This window comes from Phyllobates terribilis, unplaced genomic scaffold (genome assembly GCF_046119375.1).
Source record: "Phyllobates terribilis strain yellow unplaced genomic scaffold, ASM4611937v1 Scaffold_11__3_contigs__length_659146591, whole genome shotgun sequence".
Classification (NCBI taxonomy): domain Eukaryota; kingdom Metazoa; phylum Chordata; class Amphibia; order Anura; family Dendrobatidae; genus Phyllobates; species Phyllobates terribilis.
This window is the reverse complement of record NW_027362771.1, coordinates 624,980,925-625,007,502: the sequence shown is the minus strand read 5'-3', so window position 1 is coordinate 625,007,502 and position 26,578 is coordinate 624,980,925. Positions and strand designations below refer to the sequence as shown.

The 26,578-nt window shown below is 43.1% G+C and overlaps 1 protein-coding gene across 1 annotated transcript; it reads right to left on the bottom strand.

Annotated features, from left to right (window-relative positions):
- Window positions 1-3,502: 3,502 nt before the first annotated feature.
- Window positions 3,503-6,003, bottom strand: LOC141167438 (olfactory receptor 6M1-like). The gene is made up of 2 exons (XM_073654841.1): window positions 5,114-6,003; window positions 3,503-3,545 (listed from the first exon to the last, which is right to left on the bottom strand). The coding sequence occupies exons 1-2, from the start codon at window positions 6,001-6,003 to the stop codon at window positions 3,503-3,505; spliced, it is 933 nt and encodes a 310-aa protein (XP_073510942.1).
- Window positions 6,004-26,578: the final 20,575 nt, after the last annotated feature.

Genomic DNA, 26,578 nt, shown 5'->3' with positions numbered 1-26,578 from the left:
TGAAGCCACCCCAGAACTGGTGCAAAATATTAGATATGCCATTTCTGGCACATTGCCACAAGGGAAATTGGGAAGAGCCAAGGCAATTAGCGGATTTTGCTTTTGGGGTTGATGTCAGAAGCTGGCTGACATCAAGCCCTGGTGTTAGTAAGGGAGACATGTCTTTCAGACCCCACATTACTAACTCAGTAGTAAAAAAAAATAAACACAGACACAAAAATCATTTGTTTAAAACACATGCCCCAATAATTTCCTTCTTTCACCAATTTATTAAAATCAAAAAACCCTCCGGTCCGCCAAAGTCCACATGGAGGTCCCACGACGATCCCCAACTCTGTCGTCCAAAATCTATGGAGCTTTCTTAAGAGAATGAAGCAGCTATTGCCGGATCTCACGCTACACCCACGAGACCCGGCCGGGTGACTCAGAGGGCTGCAAGAGAGCCAGAATGATGAGCAATTATGTATCGTTACATCATCACTCATCACTTCAGCCTTACTGACATCACTGCTCATCACAGCCGCGGGCTCTCACACTGCTCTCTGTGTAACCTGGCGATGTTGATGAGCGATGACACTACTGATGAAACTGCTCATTACATTCTCTGGCTCTTGTGGAGCTCAGCACAGCGTGAAACCCAGCAGTGGCTGCTGCTAAACCTATAGAGCTTCATTCTCAGAAGTGCCTTGTGTGTGGAGTTTATCCAGAAGCTATTTTTGATTAAATGAATAAATAAATGAAAAAAAATATGTGGGGTCCCCCCCTATTAATGATAACCAGCAAAGGTAAAGCAGACAGCTGCGTGCTTATATTATCAGGCTGAGAAAATCCATTGCTATTTGTCCCATTTCAGCCTAAAAATAAAAGTCCTCAGCAGCCCCAGAAGTGGTGCATCACATGAGATGCACCAATTCTGCCTCTTCACCTTGATTCTTCACGATTGCCCTGGTGCGGTGGCCATCAAGGTAATGTGTTTTGGGGTTGATGTCAGCAGCTGACTGACATTAAGCCCTGGTGTTAGTGATGAAGAGGTGTCTGTCAGACAGCCCCATTACTAACCCAGTAGTAAAAAGAAATAAAACAGACACAAAAAATCTTTATTTAAAAAAAAAATCTCCCTGACTCTTTAAATAATAAATAAAAATTAAAAACTGATATTGGAGCATTAGTTCCTGTCTAATATTCAAACTTTGAGTGGTCCTGTAGTACTGCCGACATCATGAATATTGTAAAGTGTACATTCAATCAGATAGACGGCGTAAGGCATATTGCAATTTATAGCATCTTGTATAGGGAACATCTTTCTAGTCTGTGTAGAAGGGAGATTGGTGGCTTTCTGGGCATGTAAACATGATTTACTCCAATTATCTCTAAATTTAAAAATATCAGACAAAGATAGCCATGTTTTTCCATTACAAACGCTCTCATATATGAAAAGACTTGGTGATGAAATAGACCCTAGTGTGAGTGCTTTTTTGCCATATACAGTGGGTACGGAAAGTATTCAGACCCCTTTCAATTTTTCACTCTTTGTGTCATTGCAGCCATTAGGTAAATTCTAAAAAGTTCATTTTTTTTCTCATTAAAGTACAGTCTGCACCCGATCTTGATTGAAAAAAAAACAGAAATGTAGAAATTTTTGCAAACATATTAAAAAAGAAAAACTGAAATATCACATGGTCATATGTATTCAGACCCTTTGCTCAGTATTGAGTAGAAGACCCCTTTTGAGCTAGCACAGCCATGAGTCTTCTTGGGAATGATGCAACAAGTTTTTCACACCTGGATTTGGGGATCCTCTGCCATTGTTCCTTGCAGATCCTCTCCAGTTCTGTCAGGTTGGATGGTCAACATTGGTGGACAGCAATTTTCTGGTCTCTCCAGAGATGCTCAATTGGGTTTAGGTCAGGGCTCTGGCTGGGCCAGTCAATCAAGAATGCTCACAGAGTTGTTCTGAAACCACTCCTTTGTTATTTTAGCTGTGTGCTTAGGGTGATTGTATTGTTGGAAGGTGAATCTTCAGCCATGTCTGAGGTTCAGAGAACTCTGGAAGAGGTTTTCATCCAGGATATCTCTGTACTTGGCCGCTTCATGTTTCCTTCAATGGCAACCAATCGTCCTGCCCCTGTAGCTGAAAAACACCCCCATAGCATGATGCTGCCGCCACCATGTTTCACTGTTGGGAATGTATTGGGCAGGTGATGAGCAGTGATTGTATTCTCCACACATACCACTATCTTCGTCTCATCAGACCAGAGAATCTTATTTCTCATAGTCTGGGAGTCCTTCATGTGTTTTTGAGCAAACTCTATGTGGGCTTTCATATGTCTTGCACTGAGGAGAGGCTTCCGTTGGGCCACTCTGCCATAAAGGCCCGACTGGTGGAGGGCTGCAGTGATAGTTGACTTTGTGGAACATTCTCCCATCTCCCTACTGCATCTCTGGAGCTCAGCCACAGTGATCTTGGGGTTCTTCTTTACCTCTCTCACCAAGACTCTTCTCCCATGATTGCTCAGTTTGGCTGTATGGGCAGGTCTAGGAAGACTTCTGGTGGTCCCAAACTTCTTCCATTTAAGGATTATGGAGGCCACTGTGCTCTTAGGAACCTTGAGTGCTGCAGAAACTCTTTTGTAACCTTGACCAGATGTGTGCCTTGCCTCAATTCTGTCTCTGAGCTCCTTGGGCAGTTCCTTTGAGCTCATGATTCAGACCGGTGTGTGAATTTCCAAATCAAGTCCTATCACTTTAATTAAACACAGCTGGACTCCAATGAAGGAGTAGAACCATCTCAAGGAGGATCACAAGGAAATGGACAGCATGTGACTTAAATATGAGTTTCTGAACAAAGGGTCTGAATACTTATGACCATGTGATATTTCAGTTTTTCTTTTTTAATAAATTTGCAAAAATTTCCACATTTCTGTTTTTTTCAGTCGAGATGGGGTGCAGAGTGTACTTTAATGAGAAAAAAATGAACTTTTTAGAATTTACCAAATGGCTGCAATGAAACAAAGAGTGAAAAATGTAAAGGGTCTGAATACTTTCAGTACCCACTCTATCTAACTATATCATTTTTCAGTTTATAATGTAGTGCTGGGTGTTGATTTAATATTGTTAAGTATTTTTTTTATTTTCAAAATGTCTTTATATTGAGAAGTATAATGTGTAGAAAAGATGACTGAATAACTCTCATCTTTATTATGGATTTTTTTCAATAATAGTTTATTTGTGTACCAGATTCTATAGTTTTGGTTTTATTTAAGGTCCAATTGGGATACCCAATAATGAAATATTCACAGAGTTAAATTACTTTATTTTTCTACCACTTTGTTGAATCTTTTTTAGCACAGTTCCACTTACCAAAAAAGTCTGACCAAGAAATTCAAGGTAAACAGCAAAGTCAAACATTTTTATTACTGTATTTTTTGGACTATAGGACCCACCCCAAATTTTGGTGAGTAAAAGAGGAATAAAAAGTTTTTTTATAAGCTGGAGGTCCGTCTTATAGTTCCAATTTAAGGTATCTTACCTGAGGAGTGGCAGCGGTGGAGCGAGGTCACTGGAGGCATGGTCCTTTCCTCAGGACCACGTAGGCGGCAGTAGTGGGGAAATGCTGCTGGCCATGTGTGGGAGGAGGAGGAGTCCCAGCAGTGAGGCATTTGATTGGAGGCAGAGTCCATTCCTCAGGAAGCTGGTGGCGATGTGGTGAGCTTGATGTCGGCAGTGAGCGGAGTGCATTGCACTCCTGACAGCCATTTTCCTGAAGCTGCGGGTGGTGAAATCTCAATCCACGCATGCACCGCCTCCGGGGGCCATTTTCCTGGAGCTCACAGCTTCAGCAAGATGGCCACTGAAGGCAGCGCTGGCGCTGATTGAGATCTCGCCTGGGCTGATATCTCAGTCCGTGCATGCTTTGCCCATGGCTTCAGGAACATGGCCACTGGGAATGCATTGCTCTGCTCACCGCCATGGCTTGGTAAGCTACATTTGGACGATAATACGAACCACCATTTTCCTCGAACATTTTGGGGAGAAAAAGTGCGTCTTATGGTCCGAAAAATATGCTACATAGTAAAAACTGAAAAATGCTAGTCAAACCCTACAGGCCTCAAGCAGCAGTATTTGTTTAGTAAGAATGTATCAAATTACTCTTGTAAAATAAATGTGCAAGAAATCAATATGGTTTGTGACACGCACTCTTTGTGAAATAGAATCAAATGACTATATTTTTTACTTCTCTTTTGAATTTTTAATCACAATTGCCTCATTCTGACAAAAAAGGTAGGTTAATGCCCAAAAAAAAGTAACAAAATTTGACAAAAATAAACAAATACAAGAAATCAGTATGGTGTGTGACATGCACACTTTGTGAAGCAGAGTTAACATTTGCCAGCATTGGTGGGTTGTTTCTGTATGTGATTAAACTGCAGGAGCACTAAAACTACGTTGATAAGCAATCAACAGTTGCCAGCTAATTGTCCCTCCCTGGCAGTGCAGTAAGTCACAATGACTCTCCTATCTTTCTCTTCCATACTTATCTGTATTATTCTATTTTTCTCACACACTAATCTTTTTAACTGCTGCATTGTCACTCACTCATTGTACAGTTTCTTCATAGTTTTATAGCCTACTCTACCTATCTCTATTGCTAAGTTGTAAATTGGGACGTCCTCTCACTATCACTGCTGCAATCCCTGTTTCTGTTTTTATACAGACTAGGATTTGCTACACCATGTGATGAGATAGCTACAAATCATTGTGGGAAAGCCTGCCCATAATAGGTTCAAAGGCAGAGCTCTTGCTTTTTGACCAAATAATATTTAAGGTAACAGTGTGAACTATAACCATTCTGTCTGTGAATTGCTAATCACAAGAAATCTACCAGAAAATTAGGACCTACAACACAAGCTCACCTTAATGACAAACTAAAATAATAGTTTTTTTAGCCCTGTTTCTATGAGCCTTTTTTTACATAACACAATTCCTTCCTTGCTTCCTTCCTTCTTTCCTCACTTCTTCAGTTCTTCTCTCAATCTCCTTCAGACCCTCCCCCCTCCTACCTTCCTGCTTTCTTTTCATTAGATATCTCTTTATTGGCTTCCAAAAATTATATCGAATCTCTTCATTTCTTAAGCTGTAGATTAAAGGGTTAAACAAGGGAGTAACCACTGTATATAAAATGGATACAAACTTGTTGACATTAAGGGAATCTTTTCGGTATGGCACCATATATATTATAATGAGGGGACCATAACATGAGCATACAGAAGCCAAGTGAGAGCTGCAGGTGGAAAAAGCTTTTTGTCTCCCTGTGGTGCTAGAAATCCTGATGATAGCAATGAAAATGAGCACATATGTCCAAATGATGAGCGAAAACATGGGGACAACGATGAGAGCAGCAAGTCCAACAGCCACTGCTCTCACTATGGAAGTGTCAGAGCAAGCACGATCCACGAGAGGAGTAAAGTCGCAGAAATAATGGTCAATAACTTTTGAACCGCAAATCTTCAGTTGACAGAAAAGAATAGTGGTTATTAAACTACTCGTAAAGCTCAACAGCCATGAAGATAAGACCAGACTCCGACAAAACTGGAGGTTCATCATGTTGGCATAACGCAATGGGTTACATATGGCCAAGTATCGATCATATGACATAACTGATAGCAGAAAAGATTCCACAGTGCCCAAAGCACCATAGATGTATAACTGTACGATGCAACCAGCTAACGACATGAAGCCTCCACCGTTCAGTATGATATACAGCATGTTGGGGGTGATATTTGTGGTGAATAATAATTCAGAAATTGAAAGGTGTTTAAGAAAATAGAACATTGGATATTGCAGTTGATGGCTTTTCGTCACTAGAATGGCTATAACCAAGTCGCCAGTTAAAGTTACCACATATGTCATCAAGAAGATGATAAAAAGTAATATGTTAATAGATTTGTTACTTTGATATCCGACGAGGTAGAAATAATTGATGGTCTTGTTATCATTGCCCATTTGTACTTAAAATAGCGGATTCAAATAACCTCTGAGATAAAGTTGCAGGTATGGTTAATGATTGACAGTAGCTGGGGAAAAAAATTGAAAATATTATTGGTGCATATTAAAAAAAAATCTTATTTGATTTTATATCTATTGCAATCTACAGTCTTTCATTATTTGGAGAGTTCTATTTGATTGGTCTGTCACACTCTCTCTTATCAGCTGATTTTTGTATTTTTTTATTCTAATCCATAAATCTACACATACACTTGGAGTAAATCAGTAGTGAAGAACTATAGGTAGCTGCAATATCTTGACTTACGAATGTCAAAATTTCATGGGTACCGCCACTATGCCCAAGTAATCAAGGCAGTTAACCCTCCTAGTTTCCCAATAAAGGCTGATAATAGCATTTTACTAGTAGAAGACCTGATCACTAGGGATGAGCGGACCCGTGGAAGTTTGGGTTCCGATACCCAACCTGAAATTTATGCCAAAGTTTGATTCGGGTACCATAACTTTACCCAACCAGAACCTGGACCCCATTGAAAATAATGAGAACCCGATTTGAGCTGGAAAATTTTCTCTGTCTTTCTCCCTCTTTCTCTCCCTCTCACACTCTCTCTCTTTGCAATGGGCCTCCAGGAGAAGTCCATTTTTAGCGTTTAGCATTGGACACCAACTGTCCGGTACGAATCTCAAACTTTAAAGTTCGGGTTCTCCCATCTCTACTGATCACTAATCACTGGGGCTGACAACACTATTAAAATAGTCTGTATCCAGAGAAATTTCCACTCATCTGTCTCATATAAAGTATGTTATAGAATGAAAAGTAACTTATTTCTATACAGAGGCCCAAAATGATAGTGTCACACTTCTGTTGGAAGCAAGACAGCGTACGGTGAGGCAGTAGGGAACTGAAACACTGTCACTAGGGAGGGGGACACGAGTCACCCCTAAACTAAGCCTACACCTCTCTGAGCTTTATAGCATCCCTATACAGGTTCTTTCACCCCGTTCGGCGATAACGAACCTGTAACTGTCTTACTCTGAGAATATACCTGGCTAGTGTGGGGAAAAGCAGGATCACAAGTCTTTTTTTAAATAGAGACACAGAGGGAAAACAGATAGGGATAAAAGAAATCAACTATCATACAAATACACTCACAAAACAACTGAGTGGAAAATCAGGGGAGAAGTAAGAGGAACAAATCAAATGGAAGAGGATTAGGGAAGAAAACACACAAACCAAATTCATGCAGAAATCTCCAGAAAACTACTGCAAATGACTGCTCCTAACTCTGAACTCTCCTTCAACTCCAAACCAGGAAGTGGTTAGCTATCACTGGCAGAGACAGAAGCAAAGAGGGGAGTTCTTAAACTAGCAGGGAGTAACAAACTCAGAACAGCTGAGGCAATCTTAGACGGAAAGCTCCAGTAGTTCGAATAAGCAGTTTAACCCTTGCAGATACAGAGCAAAGAAAGCCAGAACTGCTAATAGGATGCTGAAGCCGTTCTAACTATCGCAGATGAATGTGTCACCGGACATCACGATCGTCTGACCCCACTCTGTTATGGTATCCCCTGACAACTAGCATACATAAGATACATTTTAAGAAGTATTGTAATGAAAATAGAAGAAAAAATAACACAAAAACATTTAATATCTCTAAAACAAGATGGTCTGCACAGACAATATACTCACTTATTTTAAGTAAAAAGTTATTATCGTGAAAAAGGAAAAAACAAAATATGTAAATTATTTTTTACTCCTCTTCCACTCTGAATATTCATCTGAAATGGTAATTGTGAAACTGTCCTGCAGTATAACAGACCTCATAATACCACCTTGTTGCAAAAAAGTAAATACCTTAAAATTGTACCATAAAAATTAAACAATTGTGTGGTTCTAAAAGCCCAAAATTGTCTGAACCAAAAAGGGGTTTTACAGTTTCATGAAACCCGCTTCTCACATATGCTGTAAATGTATGGTGGATATCGTGAAGGGGTTAATGTTGCTTAAAGGATTAATGCAGCCAATACATTTTATTAATTGAAGATCTACAACTGGTTATTGTTATGGTCAATGACTCGCTAAGAGGCTTTTTTTACCGATCAGTGATAACTTGGTAAATCCCATAAGGGACCTGCGGGGACCGCTGATGGCGAGTATCATTTATTTTAGTATTTATTTTTCAGTTTCAGAATTACATTTTTTTTTTAAAAAAACAGATTCATAAAGGGATTTTCCATTATATTAAAATAATTTAAGATTAACAGACAAGGGAATAGGGCAGGATCTGTCAATGTGACACTGCCATTCATACCGGTGTGACCTCAAATTCAACGGGACTGAGCTGTCGTAAAGAAAATAGCCACACAAAAATACAGATTGATTAAGGAACACTTCTTTCTGGTAATAGTCGGGGAACGATAAGTTCAACCCATACAGATGAAAATGTGGATGGTGTAAAATAAGAATAGGATAGAGACAATTAATAAATAATAATAATAATCTGAATAACAATCATTTTTATTTCTACAGCACTTTACAATTCAGAAGTGACATGTATGGACAATATCCTAATGATGTACTGTATGTAATATGGGATGATAGCCACATTTGACCTATTATGACATCAGATACACTCCACAAGAAGATGAACAGTTGGATAAAACAAAAATCAAGGTCAGGCCATCAAATGCTCAGCGATTAGGTCACATTCGTTTTTTACACATCATATACAGCACTGTCCAAAAGTTTTAGGCAGATGTAAAAAAATAATGATGCAAAGTTAAAATGCTTTCAAAAACCGAAGTGTTAATCGTTTATTTTCATCAATTAACAAAATACAAAGTGAATGGACAAAAGGAAAATTGAAATTGCAGCAGTATTTGGTGTCTGCTCTTTGCCTTTCTCAACAGAAGCAAACAATCAATTCTTTTAGGTTCTCTTGTCACTTGCAAACAGTTTTTGAAGAAACTCAACTGAGAGCTTGGTCTAAACATCTTGGAGAGCCAACTGCAGATCTGTGCAAATCTTCTCTCTATATGTGATCCCAGATTGGATGATGTTGAGATCAGAGTGGATGTTGCAGCAAGGACCCATATCAATACTTCCAAAGCTTCTTGTTCTTCTTTATGTTAAGGATAGTTCTAAATCACATCGGCTGTATGTTTGGGGTTATTGTCCTGCTGACGAATAACTTTGGAGCCAATCAAATGCCTCCCTTATGGTATTGTATGATGGATACATACAGTATCTACTAGTATTTTTCAGCATTGAGGACACCAAGAAGTGGACCAAATTGTGGACTGTAGATGCAGTGGTCGGCCAAGGAAACTAAGTGCAGCAGACGAAAGACACATCATACCTTTTTCACTTACAGATTAAAAAATGGCCAGCAGTACAATCGGCTATTAATTGTCAGCAACCTGAGGCACCCAGCTACACCTATCTTATTTTTGTTGTTCAACTTTTTTGGTTTCTTTAAGTCTTATATGTGAAGAACTATGACTTATTGGAGTTTTGTGTTCCACTACTCTGTCTTGGCTTCATACACGCATCTACAGTTTGAAGAATTCTGGACAAACGTGGTGTTCTAGGACAATTAAGTCCGAAACAACATGTCTTACAGATGGAAACAGGGTCAAATGCCTCAATTATGCTCAAAAATATATGGAACTGAGGCTGTTGCAGGCACATGTCTGCTGTAATAATCAGTGTGGGCTCAGCGCCTGAGCCCGCGCTGAACAGGGGGTGACAGCCTTGTGCGTATTATTACACCCCAGGCTGTAAAAGGGTTAATATTTAGGAGGCCACTACAAGGCATCATTCAATCAATCCTACATCTCACTCTTTCCCCTTCCTGTCTGTGTCTTTGTTAATTTGTTGTTTTCCTCCTTTCCTTTCTTTGTTGTAAAACTTCTGATTAACTGATTACTAAAACAAAATTATATTATAACCTTGGTTTAATTCTTTATTACTGACGTTACAAAGTTTTAGATCATTTAATGCTTCATTTTTTTGTTAAAAGTGAAAAAAACTGTTTCAATAAAAATTACAATTCCAAAAAAAAAAATCTGAAATAATATACGGTAGTAAAAAAAAAGGCAATACGTTCTAAAAAATAAATTTCTCTGAAGAGCATATCATCGAAGAACAAACCCAATGTAAAATAATGCACAAAACCAGCAAACCAGTTCTAAAAGAACAAACAGTGACACCTTCCATAGAAATCTTTAGCAACATGGATAAAAGAAAGCACAAAAATTATATCATGTTGCTAAATATCTTATAAAGATTAAGTATAAAAATAACAAAATTTACCAAAACCTGAAAATTTTTCAAAAATTATCGGGAACATTTTTTGTACCGTGTTAGCCAGTAGATAGAAAAATATTTAAATTTGAGAGTCCTCAGTTGGTACCACTGAGGACTCTCAAATCTAAATATTTTTCAAAAATTATCAAAAGCATCTCTGGAAGAATGTGGTAAATTTTCATGCATAAATGAGAGGTAAAAAAAAACTGGAGCGGTCTGTAGATGCTGCAAGATGAGTAGAAATAAGATGGGGTTTAGTACTAGAACTGACTGCAGTATATGAGATGGAATAAAGAAGATACATTTAGTATGTACATACCAAGCTGTAAACTTATTTAAGGCAATAAATAGTAAAGTCTTGTTCTAACGGTTAAGCAATGGGCACCAGTTTGTGTCCACTAAGATCTTAATCGTAACTTCTCAGGTGGCCTCATGGTTACTGGAACATAGTTAATGACTTACCAACTTGCATCTAGGAACATCCAGAGTCAAATGGTAACAAAGCGGCATTTCGTTTTTCATACCTTATAATCACTGGGAGATGGAACAGTATTAGCGATCATCTCACCCCACACATCGTCCTTACCACCAGCCTAATATCCCAAGTTGACACAACATAGACCGAAAGTAGCGCAGGACGTACAATCTGCATGCGAAAAAAATGTAGATCTTGTCTGTCAAGACAACACAAGGCATGTAATTGTAGAAAGAGGAGTGTTACAATGTCTCTCCCTGTATTTATACCTCGGTTGATATAATCATTGCCTATGTTAATTTCTATCGGGAATAGAAAGTTATTTATATAAAATCTAATTAGTAAGATATCAAAATAATATTTCCAGAAGACGGTCACAGATTAGGGATCATCTTTCTGTCTTACCTTATTACATAAATTATCATTTGATTCCCCAAGAAAATTATTATCTATATCAAACCTGTGTATCTGTTTGATCCGAATATAACATATCTAAAGTGAATATAAACTCAATGCACGACTGTTACATCTACTGTATTTGTGCTTGCCGACTAGATTATTTGTTAATAAAGTAATATTTTTTTTAGTAATCTTTGTCCCCTTTTTTGTTATTGTGCTTGATTTACCCACAGCTGACTGTAGATGGAAATAAATAACTAAGAACAAGGAGCCCTTCTCTTCGAATGGCCACTGGTTGCTACTATGTAAGCTGAGCAAACAACAACCAATTCCTTTTTAAAAAGTTTATCTGGAAGATGAGAGGGAACGTTTGTGGTTTTCTGGTGCAAAATCTCAACCCGTTGAGAATTCACCATTGGATGATTCGTGTTGCATGAACCAACAAGATGGCTTGAAAATAGGTAGACAGTGGGTGCTTGCAGAAGTTTACGGCAACTCGTCCCAGCGTATGCTGACTAGAGATGAGCGTTGTTCTACTCGAACTGTTCGCCAATCTCAAATTCGAGCTGTTTTGGGCGGTGTTCGAGCCGTTCGGCGAACACGAACAATTTGAGAAAAATTCGGCTGTTCGAGGTTATGTTCGATAACTGTTCGTGCACCAAAATCATAACTGGATTTTTTCTCAGTAATGATGAAAATTAATGTTAATACGCAGTTTGAGTGTACAGCGGGGTGGGGGGAGGGGCAGGGGATGGATCTCTGCAGGAACAATGAAGATCTCCATTTTTTTTTCTCTTTCCCGCATTTGCAGTGGGGAGGTGCAATCTGTCAGCCTATCAGCAGCGCACACACGGAGCGAAGTGCTTTTTTTCACACAAGCAAGGGCATGTGTCATTGGCAGTGTATGTCACATGTCCTTGCCCTATAAGACCAAGCCATTTTCCCCGTCGCCACCATTTTCTCAATGCTGCAGCTGCGTGTTAGACGGCACCGCTGTTGCTGTGTGCGCTATACCTTGTTAATTTCAAGCCAATTTTCGCACAAATATACAGATAGCTTGGGAGTAGGGAATAGTTGTGATTGCAGTCCTTTTAAGGACTAGGTTACAGCATTTAATACGACTTTTATCAGGGAGGTCTGTGCTCTTAAATAGATAGGTTGTGGGAGTAAAGACTAATTGTAATTGGAGTCCTTTTCAGGACTAGGTTACATGAGTTCCTATCAGTTTTTGCCAGGCAGGTCTGTGCCAGTGCTGTGCAAGTTTTTTTCACAGCATTTGGCTGAATCTAGCAAAGCTAATCCTTTTTGGCCTATTGCAGAGTGTGTTAGTCAGTGGAGTAGCCTATCTGTGTTGCAAGATATAACACCTGTGTATAGAATACCAATTTTTTTACTGCACCTGAAGTAAAATCTTTTGGGCATAGCATCATGCTATTAGTCCATCTATACTGACCTCCATCAGGTTGCAAACTGAATATATTTTTTTTCTGCATCTAGCTCTGAAAAAATATTTGGGCTTCTAGCAGTGTGTGGGACTTGGTCTATTAGTCCATCTATACTGACCTCCATCAGGTTGCAAATTAAAAATAATTTTTTTCTGCATCTAGCTCTGAAAAAATATTTGGGCTTCTAGCGGTGTGTGGGACTTGGTCTATTAGTCCATCTATACTGACCTCCATCAGGTTGCAAATTAAAAATATTTTTTTTCTGCATCTAGCTCTGAAAAAATATTTGGGCTTCTAGCAGTGTGTGGGACTTGGTCTATTAGTCCATCTATACTGACCTCCATCAGGTTGCAAATTAAAAATAATTTTTTTCTTCATTTAGCTCTGAAAAAATATTTGGGCTTCTAGCAGTGTGTGGGACTTGTTCTATTAGTCCTTCTATACTGACCTCCAGCAGGTTGCAAATTGAATATAATTTTTTTCTGCATCTAGCTCTGAAAAAATAGTTGGGCTTCTAGCGGTGTGTGGGACTTGGTCTATTAGTCCATCTATACTGACCTCCATCAGGTTGCAAATTAAAAATAATTTTTTTCTGCATCTAGCTCTGAAAAAATATTTGGGCTTCTAGCAGTGTGTGGGACTTGGTCTATTAGTCCATCTATACTGACCTCCATCAGGTTGCAAATTAAAAATAATTTTTTTCTGCATCTAGCTCTGAAAAAATATTTGGGCTTCTAGCGGTGTGTGGGACTTGGTCTATTAGTCCATCTATACTGACCTCCATCAGGTTGCAAATTAAAAATAATTTTTTTCTGCATCTAGCTCTGAAAAAATATTTGGGCTTCTAGCAGTGTGTGGGACTTGGTCTATTAGTCCATCTATACTGACCTCCATCAGGTTGCAAATTAAAAATAATTTTTTTCTTCATTTAGCTCTGAAAAAATATTTGGGCTTCTAGCAGTGTGTGGGACTTGTTCTATTAGTCCTTCTATACTGACCTCCAGCAGGTTGCAAATTGAATATAATTTTTTTCTGCATCTAGCTCTGAAAAAATAGTTGGGCTTCTAGCGGTGTGTGGGACTTGGTCTATTAGTCCATCTATACTGACCTCCATCAGGTTGCAAATTAAAAATATTTTTTTTCTGCATCTAGCTCTGAAAAAATATTTGGGCTTCTAGCGGTGTGTGGGACTTGGTCTATTAGTCCATCTATACTGACCTCCATCAGGTTGCAAATTAAAAATAATTTTTTTCTGCATCTAGCTCTGAAAAAATATTTGGGCTTCTAGCAGTGTGTGGGACTTGGTCTATTAGTCCATCTATACTGACCTCCATCAGGTTGCAAATTAAAAATAATTTTTTTCTGCATCTAGCTCTGAAAAAATATTTGGGCTTCTAGCAGTGTGTGGGACTTGGTCTATTAGTCCATCTATACTGACCTCCATCAGGTTGCAAATTAAAAATAATTTTTATCTGCATCTAGCTCTGAAAAAATATTTGGCCTTCTACCAGTGTGTGGGACTTTCTCTATTAGTCCATCTATACTGACCTCCATCAGGTTGCAAATTGAATATAATTTTTTTCTGCATCTAACCCAGCCAATAGTTTTGGCCTAATACCACAGTTTGGCCACTCAGCTCTGCTCGGTTCACATCCATTGTTTTTTTGTGCAAACAACTCCAGAGTTGTTAATTAGTTAACCACCAAAATGAGTGGAAAAAGGCCTGCTGCTGGTGGAAAGGGGAATAGGCGTGTTGGGAAGGGGAAAAAAGGTTGTGTCCGTGGGGTAGGTGTTAAAGCAACAGTAACATCTGCAGAAGAAAGACCATCTTCCAGCCAAACTAAAATGTCTACTTCTTTTAGCGGACAATGTGATAAGATCCCTTTCTTACGGCCACGCCAATCGCTACAAATTCAAGATGAGGCACAAAAACAGCAGGTGCTTCAACGGATATCAAGTGCTCCTTTAAGTGGGCTCTCCTCCACATCAACTTCAACATCACAAATACTCCAGTCCTCAAAGGTGTCACCCAAATCGCACTTACTTCCTCACAGCTCCCAAATCTCCAGCTGCCCATCTGAGTATGAGGTAGAACAGATGGTTGAGTCTGCAGAGCTGTTTACTCATACTATAGCCTGGGAATCAGAGGTCGACTCCAGCGCTTCTGTGAATCCAGACGAGGAAATGATCTGCACTGATGCCCAGAATCTTTATGAGTCGGATCCAGGACCAGACGCAGAAGGTTCTGACCATAATGTAGACCCTCATTCCCAAACTGTAACTCCTGTTGGTGGAGACAATGAGGAAGACGATGATAAGACTCAAATACCTGATTGGAACGACAACTTTAGTTTTTTGTCAGGGCAGGAACAGGTTGGCTCTGAGGACGACGGGTGTGATAACGCACAGGGTGATGATGATGAGGTCGGAGATCCCACTTACTGTCAACCCACAGTCAGCCAAGAGATGAGGTCAGCAGAGGAGGTGGAGGAAGATGCTAGTGACGACGAGGTCAGGTTGCGCCTTCCTGGACAGAGACGTAGTACTGGAAGCACGTCAACAACTGCATCCTCAAACACATCTCTGCCTCTCACCACAAGTCGTGGTGGCTCTTCAGGTCGCATGGGTGCTAAGCCTTGCATAGCCTGGGCATTTTTTCAGATCGATAAAGATGACCCAACTCGTGTTATCTGTAACATTTGTCAGCAAAAGCTAAGTAGAGGCCAAAAAATACATAGTTTGAGTACTTCATTCATGAACCGGCACATGGACATGAAGCATAAGTTGCAGTGGGAAGCTCAGTGTGCTACAATGCGGCCTAGCCGGCCGGGCCAATCACCGTCTGCCATATCTTGTGCATCCGCGGCCTCTTCATCCTCTGTGACTGGGGGGACAGCAGTCACACCTGTTTTGGGGCGCAGACCTGCCACCTCTTTACCTGCAACAGCCAGCGTGATTGGCAGGTCATCATTTTCTTTGGAGGTGGTAACAGCAGCTGGTGTTGAGCGCTGTCCGACATCGATAGCACCACCTTTGGATCAAGGCAACCTAACATGTCCGCCTGCATCTTCCTCACAGACCGGCAGTTTGCCGGGGACACCCTTATCAACCCCGTCTAAGCACAATAGCCAGCCCTCGGTCCCTCAGATGTGGACAAGTAAAAGACCATTTCCTCCTAGCCATGAGAAAGCTAAGAGGTTGAATTTCACCATCTGCAAGCTCTTGGCTACAGAAATGCTGCCTTTCCGCCTGGTGGACACAGAGGATTTTCGAGACCTTATGTCCGTCGCAGTGCCCCAGTACCAGATGCCCAGTCGGCACTACTTCTCAAAGAAAGGTGTGCCTGCGCTCCACCAGCATGTCGCACACAACATCACCGCTTCTTTGAGAAACTCTGTTTGTGACAGGGTGCATTTCACCACAGACACTTGGACTAGTAGGCATGGACAGGGGCGTTACATGTCGCTGACTGGGCACTGGGTAACTATGGTGACAGCAGGACAAGGGGCTGCTGTCCAAGTCTTGCCGTCCCCACGAGTTGTGCGTCAATCCTCTTTATGTCAAAGTTCCTCCACTGCTTCTGCCTCCTCAACCTCCTCTCGGTCTTCCACCTGCACCCAAAGCCTGTCTGGTCATGCCACAAGCTTTCTAACTGCGCAGAAGGGATCCTGCACACCTCCTTACTATGCTGGCAGTAGGGCTCAACGTCATCAGGCGGTTTTTACATTGAAATGTCTGGGAAATGTGAGTCACACAGCTGAGGAGTTGTGGTCAGCTCTGGAGAACCAATTTCATGAATGGTTGTCTCCACTGGACCTGAAACCAGGGAAGGCCGTGTGCGACAATGCTGCAAACCTGGGTGCGGCCCTTCGCCGGGGCAATGTCACACACGTGCCTTGTATGGCTCACGTGTTGAACCTGGTTGTCCAGCAATTTTTAGCCCACTATCCCAGACTAGATGGCCTTCTGCAGAGGGCACGGTCGCTGTGTGCTCACTTCCGCCGTTCGCATCCCGCAGCTCAGCGACTTACATCTCTACAGAAGTCGTTGGGCCTGCCACTTCACCGGCTAAAATGCGATGTGCCTACCCGGTGGAATTCAACTCTGCACATGTTGCAGCGACTGTGGCAGCACCGACAAGCCCTGGTGCAATACGTTCTGACGTATAGCCTGGGCCAACGAGATTCAGAGGTGGGGCAAATCACGCTGGAGGAGTGGTCTCAGATCAGGGACCTATGCACCCTTCTGCACAGTTTTGAAATGGCGACGAAGATGTTTAGTGCTGACGATGCCATTATCAGCATGACTATTCCGGTGATTTACATGCTGGAGCACATGTTAAACAGAATTCGGAGTCAGGTGGTGGCACAAGAGGAGGTGGAGGAAGTAGAGGAGGAGGAGTTGTATGCGGAAGGGCTAACATCTGCAAGGTCCAGACGGTCGGCAGCACCAAGGCGGCAGGCATGTGAGGGTGGGGGAGATGGTTTTACCAGGGCGCATGGTAGCAGCCAAACTAGTGAGGAAGGTGCAGGAGCCCAGGAAGAAGTGGAGGACGAACTGATGGAAGACTCATCAGATGAGGGAGACCTTGATCACATTTCTGTTGTGCGAGGTTGGGGGGAGAGGACAGAGGAAGGAAGCATGATTGTTACCTCGCCACCAACACAATAGGGACTTGGTGCTCCTGGATGCGCAACACACATGAGTGCCTTTTTGCTGCACTACCTGCAACATGACCCTCGAATTGTGAGAATTAGAAATAATCCTGACTACTGGGTTGCCACACTGTTAGATCCCCGGTACAAAAGTAAATTTGCAGAAATTATTCCTGCCATAGAAAGGGATGCACGCATGCAGGAGTATCAGCAGAGACTGTTGCAGAATCTTACATGTGCTTTTCCACAAAATACCAGTGGTGCACGTAGTGAATCTCACAGTTCCAACTTGCCAACCGTGGGACCGTCAAGTGTTCAGCACTCAAACCGTAACAGAACCACAGTATCTGCTGGTAACATCAATTTTGCGGAATTATTTCACCACTTTTTTAGCCCATCCTTTGCAAGGCCACAGGAGACAAGAAGTCTGACACATAGTCAACGCCTAGAGACGATGGTACAGGAGTATCTCCAAGTAAACATTGAAGCCACGACTGTGTCACTGGACCCTTGCTCTTTTTGGGCTTCCAATCTGGATAAATGGCCGGAGCTAGCCACTTACGCCTTGAAGATCTTGTCATGCCCCGCAGCCAGCGTTCTGTCTGAACGTGTGTTCAGCGCTGCTGGTGGTGTGCTGACAGATAAGCGCACGCGGCTCTCCACTGATAATGTAGACAGACTCACGTTCATAAAGATGAACAAATCATGGATCCGAAATGACTTTTCTACCCCTGTGTCATCCTGGGGAGAGTAAAAGCTTGATGATTGGTTAAAATCACCCTACCAACCGTTTTAAGCTTTCAAATTACTAATCATGTTTATCTGTATCTTGACTGGAAAATAATTTGGGCTTTGTAGCAGTGTGCAGCACTGATCCTATTAGGCCATCTATACTAAAGCTTCACCAGATTTAAAATTAAAAATAATTTTTAGCTGCATCTAGCCCGGAAATTAATTTTGGGGCTCCGAGATGCGCAAGGCACATAAGTGCCTTCTTGCTGCACTACCTGCAGCATGACCCTCATATTGTCAGAATTCGAAGTAATCATGACTACTGGGTTGCCACACTCTTAGATCCCCCAAACTTTTCGATCAACCTTTTCATTTTAATAAAGACCAAAAAAATGGTCATTTTTGAAATTATAAGCATTAGCAGGTTGTTAGAAACTGAAATCAAACAGTTTTCAACTCAAAACTTTATTCTAGGTGATGTTACATTTTCACATAGGACCCCTTGTTCGAAAGGAGCTTCTGAACTCTCTCGTCCATTGAATTTGTCAGGTTTTGGATGGTTTCTGCTTCAATTGTTTTGCATGAGGACAGAATACCCTCCCAGAGCTGTTGCTTAGATGTGAACTGCCTCCCGCCATCATAGACACTCCTTTTAATGATGCTCCAAAGGTTCTGAATGGGGTAGAGGTCAGGGGAGCATGGGGGTCACACCATAAGTTTGTCCCCTTTTATGCCCATATCAGCCAGAGATGCAGATGTTTTATGTGCAGCATGAGATGGTGCATTATCATGCAGAAAAATGATCTTGCTGTGAAATACACGGTTCTTCTTCTTGAACCATGGCAGGAAGTGCTGTTTGAGAAAATCCACATACATTATGGAGTTCATCTTTAGCGCCTTCAGGGACCCTAAAGGGGCCGACAATCTCTCTCCCCATGATTCCAGCCCAAAACATTACTCCACCTCCTCCTTGTTGGCGCTGTAGCCGTGTTTGCGTGGGGTGTCCATCAACCAGCCATCCTCCACTCCATCCATGTGGACCATCGAGCGCTGCACGGCACTCATCCGTGAACAAAACAGTTTTGAAATCAGTCTTCATGTAATGTTTGGCCCACTGGAGCCGTTTCTGCTTGTGTGAAGTGGATAGAGGAGGTCGACAGGATGGCGCATGCACAGCTGCAAACCTCTGAAGGACCCTGCATCTTGTTGTTCGGGGGACGTTGGAGGCACAAGCAGCTTCAAAAACTTGTCTGCTGCTATGACAAGGCTTTTTTGCCGCTGCTCTTTCAACCTGACGTAATTGCCTGTAGGAAAGAGTCCTCAATTTGCCCTTATCAGCACGCACACGTGTGTACTGTGAATCAGCTACATACTTCTTGATTGCCAAGACACTTCATCCTGATCATCGCACAATGTTGATTGTAGTCATGCCTTGACCTAAACACTCCACAATTTGTTGCTTCTCAGCAGCCGACACATCCTTTTTCTTTCCCATTTTGGCAGAAAATGTAGGCTGCTTAATAATGTGAGAGAGCCTTCTTAAGTATTCTTGCCTTTCATTGGACACACCTGCCAAACTAATTAGCACAGGTGTCTGCAATTGCTTACAGTGATATAAAGAGCCCTGACACACATCACCATCAATGAGTTTAACTGACAAACAAACAAATTCTTCCCTTATCACTCCTAAACACTTTTTGCATAATAATTTGGAACGCAGTGTACATGTGCTTTTCCACAAAACACCAGTGGTTCACGTAGTGAATCTTACAGTTCTAACTTGCCAACCGTGGTCTGTATGGAGTTGTTCAATAAAGGGCCCAAAATTAAGATAACATAGATGGGAGAGGTCTCTATGAATAGGAATTCCTAAGTATTTGATACCCTGTGAGGGCCAGGCAAAGGGAAAGTTGGACTGGATGGAATCCTATATGGATTTGGGGAGGGAGACATCGAGGGCCTCAGACTTCGCTGCATTGATTTTAAAATTTTACCATGTAACAAAGTGATCTATTTCAGCCATAACAGCATGGATGGATATATGTGATTGAGTGATATATACTAGGACATCATCAGCAAATAGAGAGCACTTGTACTCGGTGCCTCCCACCTCAATCCACCTAATATTGGGGTTATGGCGAATTGATGAGAGCAGGTGCTCCGTCACTAGGATGTATAAGAGAGGGGACAGAGGACATCACTGCCTTGTCCCATTGGTGATTGTGAAAGGTGATGAAAATGTTCTGACGCACCCCCTGGGCCTTGGGACACCCGGAGCCGGACCCTTTTTGGTGGATGCTGGTGGTTGTAGTCTTCGTGGCGGCGACCCAGTTCCGTGGCTCAGGGTGGTCAAACCAGTGGCGGAACTATTTATGTGGTTTTCATGTTTAAATGTCCGACTACGCCACCCGTGGATTGCGGTGAGAGTGAACCGCCGCTACAGGGCAGACCACTGAGGCTGGTGTTGTGGGTGCAGCAGAGCGTAGCATAACTCCCCACGGGAGGAGTATAGCCTCAGGGCAGTGTATGCGGAGGATGGGGGTGATGGTGCAGGGCAGCAGCAGTAACGACACGGAGTCAGTGATGCAGTTCAGGGCCTTTACTCACAGTTCTTATTATCCAGACCACGTCTGCAGGTAACGGCTGCCCACGTCGTACTGTGCTCACCAGGTGAGGGGCTCAGACAACTCCCAGATAACTTTGGAGCACTTCACAGGACCCCCTTTGTGTGTCCTTTGTCTGGCCTTTCTTACCAACACTTCTGTCCGGCTGCCTCGGGCCTCCTCTTGGTAAACTTGGCGCCAGTTTCCCTGACCCTATGTGGTGCCTTCCTAGCGGGTGTAGCGAGGGGCTGCGCCACATAAAATGTCAGAGCCTCCGGTTTCTAGCTGAGGGTCGTTTCCTGCCTCCACTAGTTCGGGGACCGGTCTCCCCCTTTGGCCTGACCCCTCCACGCAGGTGGATTCGGGCGTGCGGTGGCGACTCGCCCGTCCGCACCCCTGGGATCCCTTCATTCCTCGTTCCTGGAGCCTTCTCCGCTCCTCTTCCTTCCTTCTCCCTCTTCCAGGCCTGGGCCTCTGTTACTAGGCCCGCCTCCGGAGCAGAGCTCATGCAGAGCCCCTGCTCCCTGCCACTTCTGCTCAGACTTCTCTGCACTGAACTAAGATGGTGCCCACCTTTTATACTCCCTTCTCAATGCACCCAGGAACTGCTTCCTCCCTGCTCCTGCACTACAGGGTTCCCCTTCCTCAGTGTTCCCTCCCCCCACTCCAGCCAGGGACAGGGACTGTCGTGCCCATCTCAGGGGCATATTGGTCGCCCTGCCCCACGGCAATGTGGTGTAATGCATGCAGGTGTCGGGTCCTGATCCACACTCCATCCTTACCTGAGAGTGAGATATCACACCTCTGGGTGAGGTGCAATACGTCTGTAGCAACCGAGCCCTCAGGGTGCTACAGTTCCATTTATCTTCAGCCTAGGTGACGTATTGCGATACAGGGCCGTGATTTTGGCTATAAAAGGGTCCCCTAGACCCCTACCCCAAGCTTTTTAAGAGAATCATATATGGCATGCCAGGAGACTCTATGGAATGCTTTCTCAGCATCCAACGAGAGTATCTAATTACAAATTTTTAACTGCATCTAGCCCAGGAAATACTTTGTGCCTAGTAGCAGTGTCTGCTAGTGAGCGGATTATCCCGGCTGTTAAGCAAGCTGCACCACCTGTAGTTTAGACACTTAATTTTTTCAAAGGAAATGCTTCGGGACCATGGGATACTTAGTGAAGAGCATCAGGAGGCACCCCAAGGCATAGGGGCTGGGACTGGCAGTAGGATGCCTTGCGGTGGACAGCCGAGCTCGATCCTTATAAAAGCTTTTTAACTGCAGCAGCTTTAGTGGACGCTACTGGAGCTGGAATTACCGCGGCTGCTGGCATGAGACTTGCCCTCCAATAGATCCTTGTAAATGGATTTAAAGTGTATTCATTCAAATTAGAGAGACAATTTAAATTAAAAAGCTTAGAGCTGCCTCCACCACAGGGGGGCTCGCTCGACCCACCAGCGGACAGGCACCAGTATTGGGAGAGGGGGGCTGGCCGTCAGGGTTCACCTCGGCTCTGGCACAAACCCGGCGACACGGAGGTGGCACGGGCAGGAGCGGACTGGCCTTGTCGGCTTCTCACTTTTTGGATTTTAGAAGGGCATGACATGCCTATATCTGTGTCTCCCCCTCCTTTTACTCCTCCACCTCTTTTATTTTCGCATGACTATATGTACTTGTCACTTTTCCATGTGTTAGTTATGTCTTCTGAGCAGTTTGTCAGCTTTTGGACACCTTTGAAGGTGTTTTCTATGTGTTTCTATGTGTTTTTGTTTGCCTGCCATTGGTTTTAACGGTGTTCGAAGGTGTTCGACGAACAGTTCGACGAACAGTTCGGCGAACACACGGGTGTTCGACGAACCGAACCGAACTCGAACACTACGGGGGTGGCTCAACACTAATGCTGACACTTTCCTCAGCAGCACTTCCATCACTCTGCAACAATGTCTGTGCTAATATCTCGCCGGCTATTTTACCATCTCATTGCTGCTTATAACATAGTCATCTTACAACTTCATCATCTCTCAATGGAGGTAATATCGTAGAGCAGCTTGTCTGGGAAATTTGTACACTCTTGTGGCTTTTCTATTACGCCTGTTTTGAGACTGATGTGGAAATCTGACAACTTTTAATAGGACTTCCACAGACAATCTTTTCACTAGCTCCTCTCTGATAGGCGAGTCTGATGGAAAACTTTGGTCTTCGTTCTTTCACTCCTGAAAAGGGATATTGACTTTAGGACAAAACAAGAGTAAAGCAACCAATGAGAAAATCAGTTGGCAACAAAGAGTGAAACAGTTCAAGTATCATTACGAGGATAATCCTAAAGTGTTGTGGTTAACAAGTTGGGTCAGGTATCAGAATAGCTTCCCAGAATAATTACACCAGGAGCAATAGAAACAATTACTGGTATGGGCAGAATGTCAGTCGCAAGTTTTAATTGTGCACCGAGCACCCTCATTCGTCTTCAAAAGGTACTTGCCATTGGTCGGCTAATGGTCTCAGTCATTCACTTGTCAGCACAACCTAATTTGCATATTAAAAATAAAATAAAAAAACTAACTTGGCTGCACTCCGACTGCCCATGTAGAGGTGACAATGTAGTGGGACTGGTTGGGCAGTGAAAATGGCAAACAGCATGTGATGTAACATTACGATGTATTTCTGTCCAGAACATCATTATTCTACACTTGAGATGACTTAGCTCAATAGCAAACTCACAGTCCAGAGACAATGTCATCATTGTTCTGACTCAGCAATTGGCACTGAGAGCAGAGATAACAATAGTTGACACTTGGGATGTGAGAAAAGGAAGGGAAACTTCTCAGTCTTCCTTCTACACACAGACATCATTATTCTAGTTATCTTTGGTGTGACTCCCCTCTTTATGCTCAGGTATGAAATTCCAGACCCTGTAGGTATGATTCTCATCCATCACTGGCAGTTATGTCCTCACCCCTTACCAGCAGAAGTACTCTTTATAAACAGGAAAAAACCTCTATGCTATTGATGCGCCACCTGGGGCCGTGGGGTACTCGGTGCCGGGTCGGTCGGTGCTGGGGATGTCACGGTGGCAGCGACCCGGTCCGTGACCCAAGGCGGTCAATTAAAGGAAAAGTAAAAGGGGAATAAAGTTTTTGGAGATAATGTTCGTGACGCCACCTGTGGTATGCGGCTATATGGGGCCGCCGCTGCGGTGTCGATCCACTGGAGCTGATGGTGATGCAGCGGAGTTGGTTCAGCTCTCCACAGGCAGAGCTAAGCTCCAGGGCAGCATATGATGAATTGAGGAGGTAGATGTTGTTGGTGCGGTGTAATGAGGGCACAGCTAATGATCAGACAACAAATTAATGGCCGTTTCCTCTATCTTTACTTGAAGTTTGTCAGAGCAGACTGGAACATGGGAACTAGCTGGTGGTGGAGGTCCGGGCGGCCTAGAAGCAAGTTGGGGATCCACCTCACCAGGTGGAGTTGTAGGCCTTCCCTCTGAGCTATTCTCTTTGGCCCTGCTGCTTAAAGTTATGCTCCGGCCCTCGTTCCTGAGCAATACGTCTATTCCTCACCAGTATGGCAGGCAGATCGGGCCTTCTTCAAGTGTCGCTTCTTCGTGGCGGTGCTGGGCCCTAGCATGCTGCTGAGCCGCCAGGCGTCTCGTGGGGCCAGGAGACCTGCCGTCTCCTGCCCTCCGGATTTAGCTGCCGGGCTTTCAGTGCCCCACAACCACGGACTCCGGTGTCTGGTTCCCTTGCGCTTCTCTCTGGGGTGAGCTTATTCACAGCTCCCTTCCCCAGGTCCTTCCTCGTCTCTCTCCTGTCTCCAACTCTCCCCAACTCTCCCCAACTAACTCTTACTAACCCCGCCTCCAGATTCCAGTTTGAAGGGGAGGAGCTCGCCTTTCTGGTCTTGAGCCAGGAAAGTGTTGTATGCTGGTAAACCTGATTAGGGGACCCCTCCTTGCTTCCAGGCATGGCATCACCCCTTGTGAGGGAGGCAATGCCACTGTGGCAATCGGACCCCTGGGGTGCCACACTATTCTCTGCCTAGACAATCATCACTCTTTCAATGGAAGCTCTCTTGTGCTGATGGGCAGGTCTCCTCCACCTGGGCTCAAACCTTACATAACTGTAGATCAATCTCTCTTGCTCTTCTGTTGCCCTACTTAGATTCTAAGGTGATCTTAAGGTGGTGGAACATAAGAATGACTATCTAGTCACACCCAAAGATGAAGAATCCATGTTATGGTGTTTTCTATGCAGTAGCCCTCTTTGTGCCTCTCTGTGCATTCCTTATAAGCAGTGATGAGCGAATGTGCTTGCCACTACTCAGTACTCGCCTGAGCATCACGGTGATCGACAAGCTCTGCGCTTGCCGAGTATTCCCGGGTTGAATGGGTGGGAGTCCTGCATGTTTGGCGCTCTTTAGAGAGCCAATGAACATGCAGGGATTGCCTGCCACACACTGTAATATCGTAGCCATGTTGGTTGTGGGCATTACAGTGATTAGTTGGCCGCACAATGCAATCAGGTCTATAGAAGATCTGGCGCCGCTATGGTCATCACAGTCTACCCCAGAACCAGGCAGAGTAGGGAGAGGTGCTGCTGAGTAAGGGAGAGATTTGCTTGTTTATAGTTAGTATAGGTATTTCACAACATACAGTGGGTACAGAAAGTATTCAGACCCCTTAAATTTAAACACAACTAAAATAACAAAGGAGTGGCTTCAGAACAACTCTGTGACCATTCTTGACTGGCCCAGTCAGAGCCCTGACCTAAACCCAATTGAGCATCTCTGGAGAGACCTGAAAATGACTGTCCACCAACATTCACCATCCAACCTGACAGAAATAAATTTGCACAAATTTCAACATTTCTGTTTTTTTTCAGTCAAGATGGGGTGCAGAGTGTAGTTTAATGAGAAAGAAAATGAACTTTTTAGAATTTACCAAATGGCTGCAATGCAACAAAGAGTGAAAAATGTAAAGTGGTCTGAATATTTTCCGTACCCGCTATATAGACTGTATATACATTATATACAGTATATATATACATATATATATATATATATATATAGATAGATAGATATATCCATCTGAACTAACAGTCCTTCTGAGGACTAATCCAGCTGCATATATTCAGTGGTGATAGCAGGAGTTAGGCAGGCAGGCAGTGTATGTGGCTGACTGCAGTGCATATATTGCAAGAGGATCCATTGAACATCCTGTTAGCATAGATATTCCACAACATATATATATATCCATCTGAACTAAGAGTCCTTCTGAGGACTAATCCAGCTGAATGTAATCAGTGTTAGGCAGGAGTTAGGCAGGCAGGCAGTGTTTGTGGCTGACTGCAGTGCATATAGTGCAAGAGGATGCATTGAACGTTCTGTCTGCTGCTGATGTTCGTACAGATATTTGTAGACATATTTGTAGACATCTGTAGACACCAGGTATCATGGGCCAGGGCTAATTTTTTTTATCTTAATCCTGATTATTTGCTTAAAAAGCAATCCAGAGTACACCATTTTTCTGCTCCATTTGCTTGTTAGCACTGCAGAATACAGCCAGATCTTTTCCATATTACAGGGATAAAAATCCATAAATTTAAACTGAACTTGGAAAATATTGGCCTCCATTTCCATTTTGTTGTAGTGTGTCAGTAAAGCTATTCACACAAGGTCAGTGTGAAGAATATTAACCTACAGGCCCACTATTTAAAACCGTGGTTATCCGTCAGACATATCACATATAACTGTGGTTCAAATCCAGTCATTTGTAGTGAACGTGGAAAATATTGTCCTCCATTTAAAATGGGCAAGGTGCGTGGCAAGGGATGGGGAATAGAAAGTGATGGTGCATGCAGAGGCCAAGCTGAAATTGTGCCACAACAAACACCCATATCTTGTCGCTCGACCTTCCTGTCCCAATTACTAGGGGATTGCAGTACACCACTATTAAACAC

Excerpts from the sequence above, each read along its gene's own strand:
- LOC141167438 (XM_073654841.1), bottom strand. The coding sequence starts at position 6,003 with ATGGGCAATGATAACAAGACCATCAATTATTTCTACCTCGTCGGATAT. Across the intron at positions 3,546-5,113 it reads TTAAGAAATGAAGAGATTCG|CGCTGCCACTCCTCAGGTAA; the intron begins ATATAATTTTTG and ends ACCTCGCTCCAC.